This window comes from Fulvia fulva, chromosome 8 (assembly GCF_020509005.1).
Source record: "Fulvia fulva chromosome 8, complete sequence".
Lineage (NCBI taxonomy): Eukaryota > Fungi > Ascomycota > Dothideomycetes > Mycosphaerellales > Mycosphaerellaceae > Fulvia > Fulvia fulva.
This window is the reverse complement of record NC_063019.1, coordinates 2,758,498-2,772,292: the sequence shown is the minus strand read 5'-3', so window position 1 is coordinate 2,772,292 and position 13,795 is coordinate 2,758,498. Positions and strand designations below refer to the sequence as shown.

At 53.5% G+C, this 13,795-nt stretch overlaps 5 protein-coding genes across 5 annotated transcripts; 3 read left to right on the top strand and 2 right to left on the bottom strand.

Annotated features, from left to right (window-relative positions):
• Positions 1 to 156: 156 nt before the first annotated feature.
• CLAFUR5_11313 (putative tRNA(Ile)-lysidine synthase) lies at positions 157 to 1,935 on the top strand (the record flags this gene model as incomplete). Its single annotated transcript, XM_047910461.1, has 2 exons — positions 157 to 259; positions 362 to 1,935. 2 exons carry the CDS (start codon positions 157 to 159, stop codon positions 1,933 to 1,935), a joined length of 1,677 nt encoding a protein of 558 aa, XP_047764994.1.
• Positions 1,936 to 3,066: 1,131 nt separating this feature from the next.
• On the top strand, positions 3,067 to 5,159 carry CLAFUR5_11312 (uncharacterized protein; the record flags this gene model as incomplete). The annotated part of the gene is made up of 3 exons (XM_047910460.1): positions 3,067 to 3,179; positions 3,230 to 3,851; positions 3,903 to 5,159. 3 exons carry the CDS (start codon positions 3,067 to 3,069, stop codon positions 5,157 to 5,159), a joined length of 1,992 nt encoding a protein of 663 aa, XP_047764993.1.
• Positions 5,160 to 5,623: 464 nt separating this feature from the next.
• On the bottom strand, positions 5,624 to 6,551 carry CLAFUR5_11311 (uncharacterized protein; the record flags this gene model as incomplete). The annotated part of the gene is made up of 2 exons (XM_047910459.1): positions 5,624 to 5,952; positions 6,011 to 6,551. 2 exons carry the CDS (start codon positions 6,549 to 6,551, stop codon positions 5,624 to 5,626), a joined length of 870 nt encoding a protein of 289 aa, XP_047764992.1.
• A 1,181-nt stretch (positions 6,552 to 7,732) lies between these two features.
• CLAFUR5_11310 (Phosphatidylcholine-sterol acyltransferase) lies at positions 7,733 to 8,697 on the top strand (the record flags this gene model as incomplete). Its single annotated transcript, XM_047910458.1, has 2 exons — positions 7,733 to 7,935; positions 7,995 to 8,697. The coding sequence occupies 2 exons, from the start codon at positions 7,733 to 7,735 to the stop codon at positions 8,695 to 8,697; spliced, it is 906 nt and encodes a 301-aa protein (XP_047764991.1).
• Positions 8,698 to 10,311: 1,614 nt separating this feature from the next.
• On the bottom strand, positions 10,312 to 13,216 carry CLAFUR5_11309 (uncharacterized protein; the record flags this gene model as incomplete). Its single annotated transcript, XM_047910457.1, has 2 exons — positions 10,312 to 12,759; positions 12,812 to 13,216. The coding sequence occupies 2 exons, from the start codon at positions 13,214 to 13,216 to the stop codon at positions 10,312 to 10,314; spliced, it is 2,853 nt and encodes a 950-aa protein (XP_047765438.1).
• Between the last annotated feature and the right edge of the window lie 579 nt (positions 13,217 to 13,795).

Below are 13,795 nucleotides of genomic sequence, written 5' to 3'. Positions count from 1 at the left end.
TCTCGACTGAATGGTTTCTCACGCACGGGCCTTCGCTGTGAGAGCGCGCTGCGGTCTCTGATTGGCGCAGACAAGCCGGCCCTAACGGCTGTTACAGCTCATTCACCAATTCTCGCGTCGCGACTTCCTCCTAAACACATTCAAGAGTCCAATGATATGCTCAATCTGATCTCTGAGCAGGCACTCGCTACCATCGTCCGCGAAGTAAAGCATGCTATCAGCAACCTCTTTCCGGCCAACGTCAAGCCACAGAGGCTGGGTAAGTAACGGTTCGAACATACTGCATCTTTTGTCTCACTGTTCACGTACATCAGCGTAAACATACGAGCCATCACAAAGGGCTCATACTGACATGCATCAGGCTTGGCTATCAGCGGAGGTGTTGACTCCATGGCATTGGCCACTCTGACCAACCTCATCAGAAAAGATCCGACGTTCAAACACACCTTCACGGCCTTCATCGTGGACCACAAGCTCCGCGATGGCAGCGCGAAGGAGGCCGCTTCGGTTACTGAATCACTCGAACCACTTGGTATCGAGCCTCAGATCCTCAGGCTAGACTGGACGGGCCACGGCGATCCTCGTGGGCTTAGCAACTTCGAGAGTGTAGCTCGTACTCTGAGATATCAGGCCTTAGGAAAGGCTTGTGCGGCGCATAAGATCCCTCACCTTATCTTTGGTCATCACGCTGACGATCAGGCGGAGACTGTACTTTCCAGGGCCATCAATGGCTACACTGGACTTGGGTTGCAGGGCATTGCTGCCACGGCTCCCATTCCTGAATGTGCAGGCTTGCACGGCGTCAATCGCTCAGGCACCCCAAGACTAATGGGTGGATCTGAAGGGCAGCTACTACCATCGCACCTGGAAGCATGGCGACCCCAGCCATCACGAAACCGGAATGCTATCATAGCTGTTGAGGACGGTGGTGTCTCGATTCATCGTCCTTTACTGCGTTATGCGAAAAAAGAGCTCGAGGGCATCTGTCGCTCAGCGGGAGTCGTATGGCACGAAGACCCTACAAATTCCGACAAGACCCTCACGATACGGAACAGCATCAGATATCTGCAACTTTCAGACGTACTCCCGGAAGCCCTAAGACGATCCAGTCTGGTCCAGACAGCAGAAGAAGTACGTATCAAAAAGGAGGAGGTCCAGCGGCATGCGCAGATGATGTTTGAGAAAACTCCGATCGAACTTGACCTCAGATCTGGAAAAGCTACAGTCACCCTTTGGACGACTCTCCAAGATTTTGGTGACATGCAGCACACTTATCATGTTCGAGCAGAGTTTGTTCGCAAGTTGTTGCTGCTAGTCAGCCCGACTGCCGAAGTCTCGTTGCAGCACCTTGACCAGTGTATAGAAATGGTTTTTGCGCCTGTGGATGCGATGCGCAGCGCGGCAAAGTCAGTACCTCGTACGATTCAGATAGCCGGCGTATCTGTCACCTGTGCAAAAAGTGCACAACATGCTGGCCTAACGATCATTCTCCAACGACAGGCGCCAGTGCGACTCGCGAGGGATTCGATGCAGTGTGTCTACTCGAACAGCGGATGGTCCGAGTGGCTTCTCTGGGATCACCGCTACTGGATTCGAGTGTATGTGGACGTCGCCGCCAGCGATCCAGACACAACAATGCACATGGCCTTTCTTTCCCCGGACTCTTTGGGACAGCTTCGGAAACGGTACAAAAATATGAAACCACGTGCATCCTCGTTGGAGCGAGCTCTGTCTTTGGTCCCAGACCGCGAGCGCTGGATTGTACCTGCACTCGTTTCAAGAATGCACAACGAGGATCGTATTGTGGCTCTGCCGTCGCTCCATTGGCGGGACTTGTCGTGGGAGATGTATGAGACTGAGCGTCCTCGGCAGTGGGAGATCAGGTACAAGAACATCGACTTTCCCAAAACTGCATATCATCACCTGATACAGTGATCCTGGGAGTACTTTTTGTCACCGGCAATGGCGCTTTCAGGACCAAATCCTGATCAACTCATCATTGCGTCTCCATCCAGCTGGCGGTTATTCTTGGCGCCGATGAGTAAAGCTACACGAGTCTTCTCACCTTTCGCATTCACCGAAAGAAGCGACAGCGACGTCGAGGTGACATGGACGCTCGTGCGATGGCCATATGCTGTTCCGATGCGCCGGCTGCCAATGCTCTGATGCCTGATCCCGTTCGCTGAGCATGTTCGTCCGCTCGTTCGGTATCGCCCGGTTGTGCGACAAAGCGCTGAAGGATTCGGGCACATAAGACATTCATATGATTACCTTGCCCCATGCACAAGGCATGCTTGTACAGATATCATATTGCTCACCGAATGTACCTCGAGGTCACAGCTTTAGGGAGCTTTGTCTCCAATACGGCTTAGCACAACGACCAGATGCAGGAACGTGTGGCGTTCATGCCCGACGTCACTGAAACTCAATGCTGCTTTGACGAACAGACACAAAGTTATGCTGCTGTCAAGCTGCAACCTCCAACCACCAACCACGCCAGCAGTGTGTTCACAAAGATACCTCAACACGTCTATAGCATCGCGGGCCCAATGCCGAATGCGAAACACATGATCAACACCGAGAAGCTGCTGAAACTTGATCTTCCACTACTTCGTGAGAACACGCCATCGCATGACTCTTGCACAGGCGGTGCGATACACACAGCTCTGGCTCGTGAAAATGAAGCCACGCTGCAGCGCATTACTCGTGGCAGCTCCAGCTGACGTAGAGCGCTTGGTCTTCCGCAAAGCGATTGCAGTGTGTGTGCAGCTCCCAGCCAGTTCGAGCTCGGCCCATGACTCGATGCACTGCAGATCGGCGGCCGATGACGGTATAGCACATTGACCACGAGTCAGAGGCAACTTGCAACCGCTCACAACCCGCAAGTTGGGAGTCATTGGGACACGCTCTTCTGTGCGCAGACTGAGTCGTACTCTGGCGTCAATATTATCTGTGGAGATATGACGCTGGTCATCAACGATGAGAAGGCGTGTAGTTTGTGCTCCCCGATCGAGAAGCTCTGGGATCGTCCACAGATATGGGCCTACCTGAGTCGATATAGGATGGATGGCTGCCGCCATGTCACAAAATTCTTCTGTGCTCAATGGTCTCTGTACAGCGTTGAATCCGGGTAGATCCCTTTTTGAAGAATTTATGTCGAAGGCAGTTACGATACTAAGGTGAGCTGCCTTCCAACAACACCCTCCTCACCACTCGCTAATACCTTTAGTCCGATACCAGAGCGAGAAATGGGAATTTTTAACAACAAGATCGAAAGTACTAAGAAAGATAGTGCGTCCTCCAGGAGCAGCAGCCCGGCAAACAAGAGCTCGGCTACATCCACCATCATCAACGCTGCGTCTAACATCGCTTCCGCAGCGTCATCAAATTTGAAATCAGACAGCAATTCAGACCTGTCTTCCACCAGCAGGAGTCCAGATCGAAACAACAGCAACACCTCCGGTATGTCTGCACGCCCAGCGAGTCGCCAGGGAAACAACGCCTCGCCATCGAAGGGCGGAGCACGCATTGTCACTATCAACAAAACATCTTCAGACAGCTCCACGAGCTCTGGTGGTTCCACCGACTACGACACTGGCTCGACTGTGTCTTCAGGCACTGATTACACATCAGACACAATGAAGATCGCCGAGACTGGCGAGTCTGGCGGCTCGACCAGCACTACGAACAATAACAACACCACTTCGACCTCGAACACCTCGGGATCCGACACCAAGAATGGAATCCAGTCCAACGATTATGGCAGCAGCGGCTCGGACGTTGGCCGCAACACCAGCGGCGGCGTGACCAACGGCTATGGTTCATCAAACACCGCTACCGGCAATGACAATGTTAGTAAAGGCCATCGCCGGCGTATTACTCCTTCTGACTTCGTGAACCAGGCCGAGAAGTCTCGCAACCAGCAACAGAACAATAGGTCCTCGTCCAACACCAGTGCTCAGAACTCTTCTAGCACCAATCAGAACTCGTCCAGCTCCAACTCGGGTACGTCCCCATCTACTGGCTCAAGTGGCAAGATGCCAGGTGACTTTCCATCTGATGAAGAGACCAAGTCTAACACAACTCAAGGTCAAGCCCAGTCTGGATACGGATCCACCAACAATCAGTCATCTGGCTCCAACAATCAGTCCTCAGGCGCAGGCTACGGTAGCTCCAACAACCAGTCCTCAGGTACGAGCTACGGCGGCAACCAGAACAACCAGTCTTCGGGTAGCTACGGGAACCAGTCCTTTGGGGGCTATGGCGGCTCTTCGGGTGGCAACCAGAATAGTGGCCGAGGCATGAGATCCCCGTCTCCTCAGCGTGGGTCAAACCAGCGAGACCAGAGCAGAGGCTATGGCAATGACCGCTATGGCTCGTCGAACAACAACAATAACTCGGGCAGTGGCGGAGGATACGGCGGCGGCTACAACTCTGGTCGTCAGTCCCCAGCCTACGGAGGTCGAAACGACAGAGGCAATGGAGGTGGCTACGGGGGTGGTGGTGGATATGGTGGATCAAGCTCGAACTACAACGACAACGATCGAGGGTATAATGGTCGAAACAATGACCGCGGTATGAGCCGAGGAAACTCCAATTACGGCGGAAATCGTAACGATGATTATGGATACTCAAACAACAACAATTACGGTGGAGGAAACCGCGGCTACCAGAGCAACAGGAACTCAGGCGACTGGAGCCGAGACAACTTCCGCAATGAACGTGACGCTCGCAACCAAGGAGAAGAGGACGGCATGCGCGCTGCCATGAGAGACTTGAACATGGGAAGCCGATCTGGAGGAAACTACGCAGGAAACGACCGTGGATACAACGGAGGAGGCTACAACAACTACAATAACAGAGGCTACGATGACTACGACCGTGGTAACCAGCGCGGCGGCAATGATAACAACAACCGTAATTCGAATGATTACAATCGCGGCGGAGGCGGCGGAGGAGGAAACTGGGGTCGATATGATAACAACAACAACAACAACAACAACAACAACAACTGGGGCAACAACTCCTCCTCAAACAACTCCTCTGGCAACCGCAACTCGGGCTTCACCAGCGAGAAGAAGATGGACATGGCCTACGAGACTGGCTACAAAGACGCCATGGAGCGTGTCAAGGCTGATATGATGAAGAATTTCAGATGACTAGACGATTATGAGAACGTGCGGCGAGATGTGCCGCGATACCACGGTTGGTCTCGTCGTGGTCGGCGTTGATGCTTGTCGCGAGCGAGTGCTGCGTACTATTTTGGGGTGTAGGCGTCACTTGCCTTATACCACTGTATCATAGTCTCTTTTGTAGTATGCGGTAATCAATTGGTGCGACTGAATTGAGCGTCTAACACTGCTTCACGTCGATACTGCCATGGAGGTTTGGTTGTGCTGTTGTCATCACATCCATACGTCGCATTCCGCTTCACCTCGATTACCTCAACTGATTGGTGGCCTGTGTTGCGGGCCTTTGTGTATGTGTTATTCTCTGATTGACATGTCGAAGCTGGGTATAATTATACAGGTTGCTTGATCCTAACAAGATACATGTCCAATCATCAAACCTCATGCTACACCCTCGCTACACCCTTCACAAACTCCGCTCTCCTCCATCTACTTTACACTACCATCTTCCTCTTCCTCGGCTTCACAATCGTGCTCAAATCCACAATCGGCAAGCTTGGCAGAGGCAACTCCATAATCGGTATCATCATCGCAATCAGCAAATACCACCCCAACATCGCCGCTGCCCAAAAGCACGATCCACATCCCACCAGCAAATTTGCCGCCAAAGCCATGTTACCATTTCCGATCTGGAAGAAGGAGCCTGCTGCGAATCCGAAGCCCAGCGTTGCTGCGACGAAGACGAGGAAGAAGATGAGGTTTGTTCGGGTGGAGCAGATGAGGAAGATGGCCGAGAGGATGCAGAGGGAGAGGGGGTAAAAACCTGTAATGTCAGTCATTAAGAGACTGGTGCCGTGAAGGACGTAATGATAATGACATACCATAGCTCTGAGCAAACTCAGGTGTGATAGCCTGGCTTCCAGCTTCACCAGTGTATGGACTTCCACTAGTGTACGCCGACACAGCATTCCAAGCCGGGATGAATGTAGTACCGAACGTCAAGAAATGCGCACCATATCCCATGAAGACCAGGAAAGGGAACGTGTTGCCCAGAATGAACTCTCCAAGTCCAGCGAAGATCAAGAGCATGCCTCCGAACCAAATCGTAGCTCCAACGGAAGACTGCCCTGAGCCTCCAGCACCTCGCCAGCCGATGAGCTGAGCGGCGAGTGGTGTGAGACCGGTACTGAAGCCCATGATTGCCAGAGGTGTTGGGGTGGCGAAGGTCTTACGCTGGCCTCCGACGACTCCCTGGTTGCGTGGCAACAAGAACATGCGCTCAAATTGCTCGTCGGAGAAGGTGTTGTTGGTGAGCAGTTGGCTGAGGTCGCTGGTGCTACCTTGCTGCTCCGGGGCTGCGCCGTTGCCACTCGCGTAGTCCTTGTGGACGCCGTTCTCGAGGTCTTTGCTGGATTCCGACATATCGCCTGGCAACCTGAGCGGTCTTCTTGATGCCAATGAGAGCTGGAGAGGTAATCAGAGACGCGATACATACCTCAAAGTAGGAGCTCCCAAACCTCATTTGAATACAATGATACCCGGGGTGTAACACCCTCTAGCCGCCATCTAAGCTGGAGTAGGCATGATGGAACAATCCATGGTCATCAGACTACGGACGGATATACTCTCCTGTGAGACAGCGGGAAACATACGGCATCGCCTCATTGGTGTTGTCGTACCCGGCGACTCTGCGAAGACGTCTATGAAGCTCCGGCTGCAACATTCACGCAGGTATCGAGATCGTGGTCTAGTGCAACAACTCAAGTCAGTCGTTCGCCGGCGTCGTCACACCTGCCACTCCAAGAGAAACGACGCCGATGGCGTGGTTGAATCCCGTCTCCGGACGAGCGGGGGATGCGGAGATGGTGTGGAGGGCTGGGGATTGGGGTTCACGAGTTGGCCTGGCATCTGATATTGACGGAGTCGCTGACCATAGAATCTGTTCTCCAACTGCCGGGTTGCTGAAACAGAAAGACGGGTGCTCGGAGTTGATCATGATCAGACGTCGCTCGGGAAACTTGAAGCCGATGCATGAAGCCGTTCGACATGTTTGCCTTGCCATCCGCATCGCTGCTGTTGCCCTTGGTGGACGGATGCAGCGTGACACCGACGGGTAGTAGAGCTTCGTCGTACAGATGCCAAGTGGTCTATGCCAATTGCCATTGACAGGTGGCACAGCATGCAGCTCGCCAGCAGCTGCTCCTTCCAGAGACTTCACCGTAGTCCATCATTCATCAGCTCATCGTGCAACGTGCAGAATGTAATGCCTTGTCATATATCAGATGACAGCGGAAAAGCAGCGGCCGAGGTGTTGTTCGTACAGCACCCATGTCCGCCACGCGTCCCATGCGGGCAATCTGCAAGATTGCCAAGGATCTCAACCACTCATGGCCCCTCGTCAGACATCTCGACTGCTGACGAAGAGGAGCAATAAAGTCGGTAACTCGCCCCAACAGAATTCCCGGAGCCAGGTTCAAAAGGCTTGTTTCTCAGCTGGCTGACCGCATGCATTGGCAGAACATGGAGAACTTATCAATCATGTCGCCGCAGGCTAGTAAACTGTCGTTCTTCAGCTTTTTCTCACGAAGCTGAAGTCGCTCATCATGCTGTTGAACTTCCTCACGCTATGTCTGTGCTATACCGTACAGATAGCGGCACTGCCAACACGCAGACAAGCTCAGAGTGATAGCCAGTATAAGCGTCTAATCGTTTTCGGCGACAGCTTCTCAGAGAACGGCAGCGGAGCATGGCTCGTCAGTAACGAGACCTGGCCAGCAGATCCAGCCTACTACAATCACACCTTCTCGTAAAACACCCTTCTCTTCATACTAGATCTTGCTTCCATCCCACTAACATGACCTCCAGCAACGGCCCCGTCTGGGCCACAACCCTCGCCCGCACCCTAGGCAACATCCCCCTCCTCGACTACGCAACCGGCGGTGCAACCGCCGACAACAGCTTCATAACGGGCTACACCGGCCCCGAAAGCACCATCGAAGTGCCCTCAGCCTACGACCAAGTACAGCATTTCCTCAGCGACTCTTCGCCCCAAGAGAGAGATCTCTTCGTGCACTGGATAGGAGCCAACGATGCGTTCTTCGACACGAACGTCACTGGCGCATCCATCACCAGCTTGATCAACAGGAATTTGGATCTCCTATATCGTGCTGGCGCCAAGACGATTCTGTTTGGAAATTATCCGCCGGTCACTCAGTTTCCTGCGATATTTGGAATGTCGGGTTACGAGTTTGCGGAGGCGTATGCGGACTCTTTGACCACTGGGTTGGAGAATATCGTTGCTGGGTATGGCGCCTACATGAAGCTCGGTCTGGTCGATGTCGATGCTTTCTTCGCGAATGTCTTCGCTGACCCGGAGAGTTATGGGATCGATAGGAAGTATGTGGATCCGCCGACTGCATGTCTGCAAGGTTCATATGCGAACCAGGGCGTCCCGAGGAGTCTGTGTGATGATCCGGAGCGGCATCTGTTCTTCGATCCTTATCATCCGGTCACGACAGTGCACAGCAGGGTTGCCGGGCTGTTTGAGCAAGGTCTTGATCAGCTATAGGTACTAAGTTGAGCGCGTCGTGCATCACATGTCTCGCAGAGTCCAACATAGTCTAAACCACTGATCGATGCCTGGTACCCTTTAACATCATCCGAGTCACTGATTTCTTAAGCGAGTCAATGGCTGAAACGTGGTCGGATCGAGAGCAAGCTTCTTTGCAGTATTTTTCAGGTGAATCTTCACGCGGCTCTGAAGTTGTGGGTGTGGCATGCATCCAGCTCTTTTGATACCTGGCTCCTCGCAAATAGAATAGACCTGTGTAGTCGATGGCAAGGCCGTGTAGCCTGGAAATGTCAGTCATGAGCGAGAGCGCTGTTCAGGCTACTCACATTGTCCGCAGATTACAGCCACACAGCAGGCAAGGATCTGAGGATCGGTACAGAGTCCATCACATGCCGAACAGCGAAGATAGGGTGGAATGGCTTGTGGATTGAGGGTTCTGATCAAGGGTCAGTGCCCTGGTTCGTCAAGTGGATGATGCATCCCCAACTCAGTGGCAGATGCTGAGCCATTACCCCGTGGTGTCTGAGCATGGCTGATGCCGTTGAATTGGGATGTACATACCGAGCAAAATCGCGCCCTGCTACTGAGATAGGGTAGCTGGCAGCTTCGAGCCTCGCAGCAGCATCTCGTTTGCCCTTCGCTTGACCGAACGCTTTTGTGAGGTCTGCGGCAAATTCCGGTGTGTCACCCAATACCCGCACAACGTCAGTAGGTCGCGTTTGTGGCAATCCCCAGCCGAACTCACATCACTGAGCCCCTGAGATCCGTCCTCCCTGAACAAAACCTCTGCATGCTTCATGATGATGTCGACTATGGGGTTCCGCAGCACTCGATCGACGTCGGAAGTGGTTGTATAGACCTCGCGGATCACGGTCTCGAAGCTAAAGTTGGCCCATTCGCCCCCGGCCAGCATTTTGAAAGCAGTGGCGCACCGTCGGGCAAGGTGCGGCAGCATGTATTTCTCGGCCGCGGCGAAAACTTGTACCACAAAGGACAGTTCATCCTCCAAGAGCTCTTCCAAGATATCGAAGTTGTAGCAGTAGCGGAGCATGTAAGTGACGACGTCCTCGTTGTCTTCGTGTAGTTGGATATTGTTGCCGCCACTTTCGATGAAGCCTGCGAACCCATGGGTGTCAGCGCGTCGTGCAGTGCATGTCTCGCGCGGTCCACCGTAGTCTAAGCCACTGCTCGAAGGTTGGTGCGTACCTCCTGTGAGCGCCTTCTTGAACCACTCTGAGCAATCACACAAGACCACGCGATGGACGAGGAAGCTTCTTGAACCACACTTCACCGTGAGATCAGGGAAGGCGGTCGGTTCGTTGAACCATCTGCGTATGTCGACGCGAGTGTCTAGTCCTTCTAACGCGGGGGTGGGAGTCTGTGCCATCGCGCTGTGGTTGATGTTGGTGTTGTCGAAGCGAATCGAAGCGAAAGAAAGGAAGGCATGCGCTCTGACGCTAACGAACCCTGGTCGCTGCCTCATGGGGAGGTCTGCGACTTCCTCGCTTGTGGTTCTCACTTGTCGTGCACACCGGCAGTCACGATCGACACGGCAACTGCAACCCTCCAAGAGGCAACTGCCAAAGAAGTCATGTTACATTTCAAAGCTCGCTAAGGTACATACAACCTCGAGTACGCCGCGATATCCGTCCGACAGCAAATGCACTTGGTGTAGTTTCTCGCCGCAAGCCCAACTCTGCAGTCATCACACATACTCAAACAGCCGCAAGGCCACACCAGGATCGTCCGCGGCGTACTCTGGCAGACCACACACTGTGGTCCACCTTCTCCCATGCCTTCCGCGCCAGACTCCCAAGTCCCGGACTTCTGCGCTCGAGCTTTGGACTTTTGGCGCTGGCCGATGATGAAGTTCTCGAGGTCTGCTTCTTCGTCTTCGGGGGTGATGGAAGGTGATGATGCAGATGCTTTTGAGGCGGAGCGAAGGCCGTTGAGGAGTTCGCCGCGTTGTCGGTCTGTTGTGCGTCGATACTGACTTCGTGTCAACGGGCGGTTCGATTGCAGGGTGTGGGAGAGCAGTCTTGCTTCTGCGCGGTCGTCAGAGGACTGCGGATTGAGAAGGCGCGACAGGATGCTCAGGTCAATACCTGCATCTGATGTTGCAGGCGTGCCCTCTCGACTCAACCAGTCGGCGTATGGATCCCGCTGAGTTGGTGTTCTTCGCCCGCTATCTTCTTGCTCATCGATCTCGCTCGCATTGGTGGACACGGAGATGACACTCGTCAGGTCATCGTCTTGACTAGCCGTTGAAGCAGCGTAGTCGCCGCTTTGATCGATATCGCCAAAGCGGCCACCACGTCGCCACCAGTTGTACAGTTCATCGTCAACGCCCGCCAGACCTCGAGGGCTTTTTGAATGTTGAGCTCTTCTTCTCATCTCCGATTCTACGTCGAGGTCTTCGACACGAGGAATCACGGGATTGCCCTTGGCATCCAAGACGTAGAAGTCCAGCATGTCAGACTTCCGCGGGCGGTCATGCGCAGATGGTTTCCGTTGTCGTTCGACGATGCCCGCAGCCTTGAGAAGCCATGCCGGCCTGTGCTCAATGCCTAGCTTGTGTAGCATGTTGAGCGCAAGCTGTGCTTGAAGACCAATCACAAGCCAGGATATACCTGAGATGAAGTCGAAGGTCAACTGCATGCGGCTTCGCCTCTGTGACAATCCGAGACCACTGTCCAAGTCTGCTCCAGCTGGTCGCTCTCCATCCGGCTTCTTCGTTGGCTTTGATTTGCGTTCTCGTGCGTATGGTGACTGCCCAATCGCGACATTCTGGTGGTCAATGTAACCAACTCCTCTGGCAATGCCGTCGCCCAGCAATTCAGACGGCACTGCAGGCGCCTTTCGTGCTTGCATAGAGGCTGAAATCTCATCAATACGCTTCTGCTCCAGCCATGTCATCTGTGCTATGTGCACGCGGCTGCCTTCATTGAGATAAACCGCTTCACTAGCAGCTGTCAACACATTGAAGCCAATCTTCAACAAAGTCGTGTAGAAGTCCTCGGACATCTTAATCCGAATGGATGGGTTCGACGAGAACTGGACATTGGCCTGCAAGTTGTTGAATGCCCAAGCAAATCGCTGCTTGATTGACAGGCCTTCCGCGGCATCTGGTGGTATTGAAAGTGCGGTGATGAGAATTGCTATGCCGTAGATGACTGAGCATATAACTATGCCAATCAATATGAGTAGGTGCGGGATGAAGCCGACGACGCAGACAGTCGGGAAGCGTAACACTCCAAGATCGGCAACATGGTCCAAGGGACCGTACCAGATCTTGCTGAAGCTCCAGAAAAACGCTGCCATGTAACAACACGCCCAGATAGCGGTGTTGACAAGCCGCACTCGGTGTCTGATGTTTAAAGTCGCCAGGAAAGCACTGGAGAGGTGGCTGAAGCAGGATATCAGGCATACCAGGAGCACTTCCGGAGGCACGTTGAGCCTCTGCAGAAGTTCTGATCTCATGATTAGTGGGCCCGAGTTCTCTGTTGACGATCCTGAGCCATCAGCGCTCTTCAGTCCGAAAAAGCCGAATCCAAGTGCGCTGCTGATCATGGCTTCGCATTCTGCAAAGGCCAGAGAGTGTTCAAAGATGGTCATGCCAGTCTCAGGCATTGGCTGTTTGCCTTGCAGCGCACAAGTCAGAGTTTCGAAGAACTGGCTCGTGCACAGGGCGAGGAAGAAGCAGTACAGAAGTGACATTGAGCCACGAAGGCCGCTCCTATCGTCGTCCATGCCCACCAGTGACATTCTTCTTGCATTGCAGCAGCTTGCATCGTCCTGCCAAAACAGTAGTTTGGTGTTTAGATCATAGAGGAAGCCGCCTTCGCCAGCAAAGTCGATCGATAGCTGTTTGAGTGGGTCACCATATCGCAGCTGTGGAAAGTCCGGTGAGGTCTGACATCTCATGGCTTGCAAGATGGTCACCAGCTGCGTCAGGAATAGCATGATGGGTATCGAGTACAGGACGAGGCGCAGGTGAAATCGTAGTCGAAGAGTCTCGCGCGTGGACGCATAGAATTGTGTGCGGTTGAGGATGATTGCCTATGTACATCAGATGTGAACATACACCGCCAAACTCTATGGTAAGACTTACGACAGTAAAGGTAGTCAGAGCCCATTTCGAAGTCAAGTATGAAAATATGCCACCAAACTGCTTCAACTTCCCAACGCCCTGTGCTATGCTCATGAAAATCGATGTAGATTCCTCTTCTACTGCGTTTCTCCACGCTCCTCTTATCGTTGACTCAAGGGTGGATGCTGTGTTCTGGGCGAATGCAATGCTTGTGTTCGTGATGGTCGAGTTCGCTGTCGTGTGCTGCCCTGTCGCGTCTGCTATGATACTGCCTCCGTTCATGATCTTGCCAGCGATGCCCTCCATGGCTTCTGGCATGTGGAACAGCCCGACTCCGAACGATCCCGCCCTCTGCGCCAGCCTAGGCAGCACCAGGAACAAGTCCTGCATGGAGGGGATCACGGAAGAGTTGTTTGCTGTCTCCATCTTGCTGCGCGACTACTGTCGATATCCGTAATGCCTTCCTGAATCGATGCAGCTGACCTTTAACTGGCACCAGTGAGATGCGCGGACACTACGAAGGTGGGCGGCTGGGTGTCTGTTCCTGCGACATGGCGCTATGTTGCACGTCGGCGCAGGAAGGATGGATCGGTCGTCACTCGAAGTCGTTGAGAGGGAGCAGTCGCGTTGTTGATGTCGGAGTCGTGACGGGTCTTAAGCGATTGCGCGACGCTGCCCTTGTGCCACGTTCGGAAGCCGAATCTTGACGTCACCGAAGAGTCTCACTCACATGCATCCATGTCCTTCAGCAGACGACATGACATGATATCCGGCGTTCTTCGGCAAAGCTCCACCACCTGTTTCAGAGAGGGGGAGAAATTTCGGGACCTCGGATATCGACAATCATCACAACTGCCCTGGTCATCTCCCAGCGGAGAGCCTCGTTTCCAGAGGGCTGTGAAACACTCCGGCACCTCAGCGCCTCACTGATTCGAAGCCGGCTTAGAAACACCGTGGAACAAATGCCAAGCAGACCGTACCGACGAGTTTTGTAAGGCTGGGGAA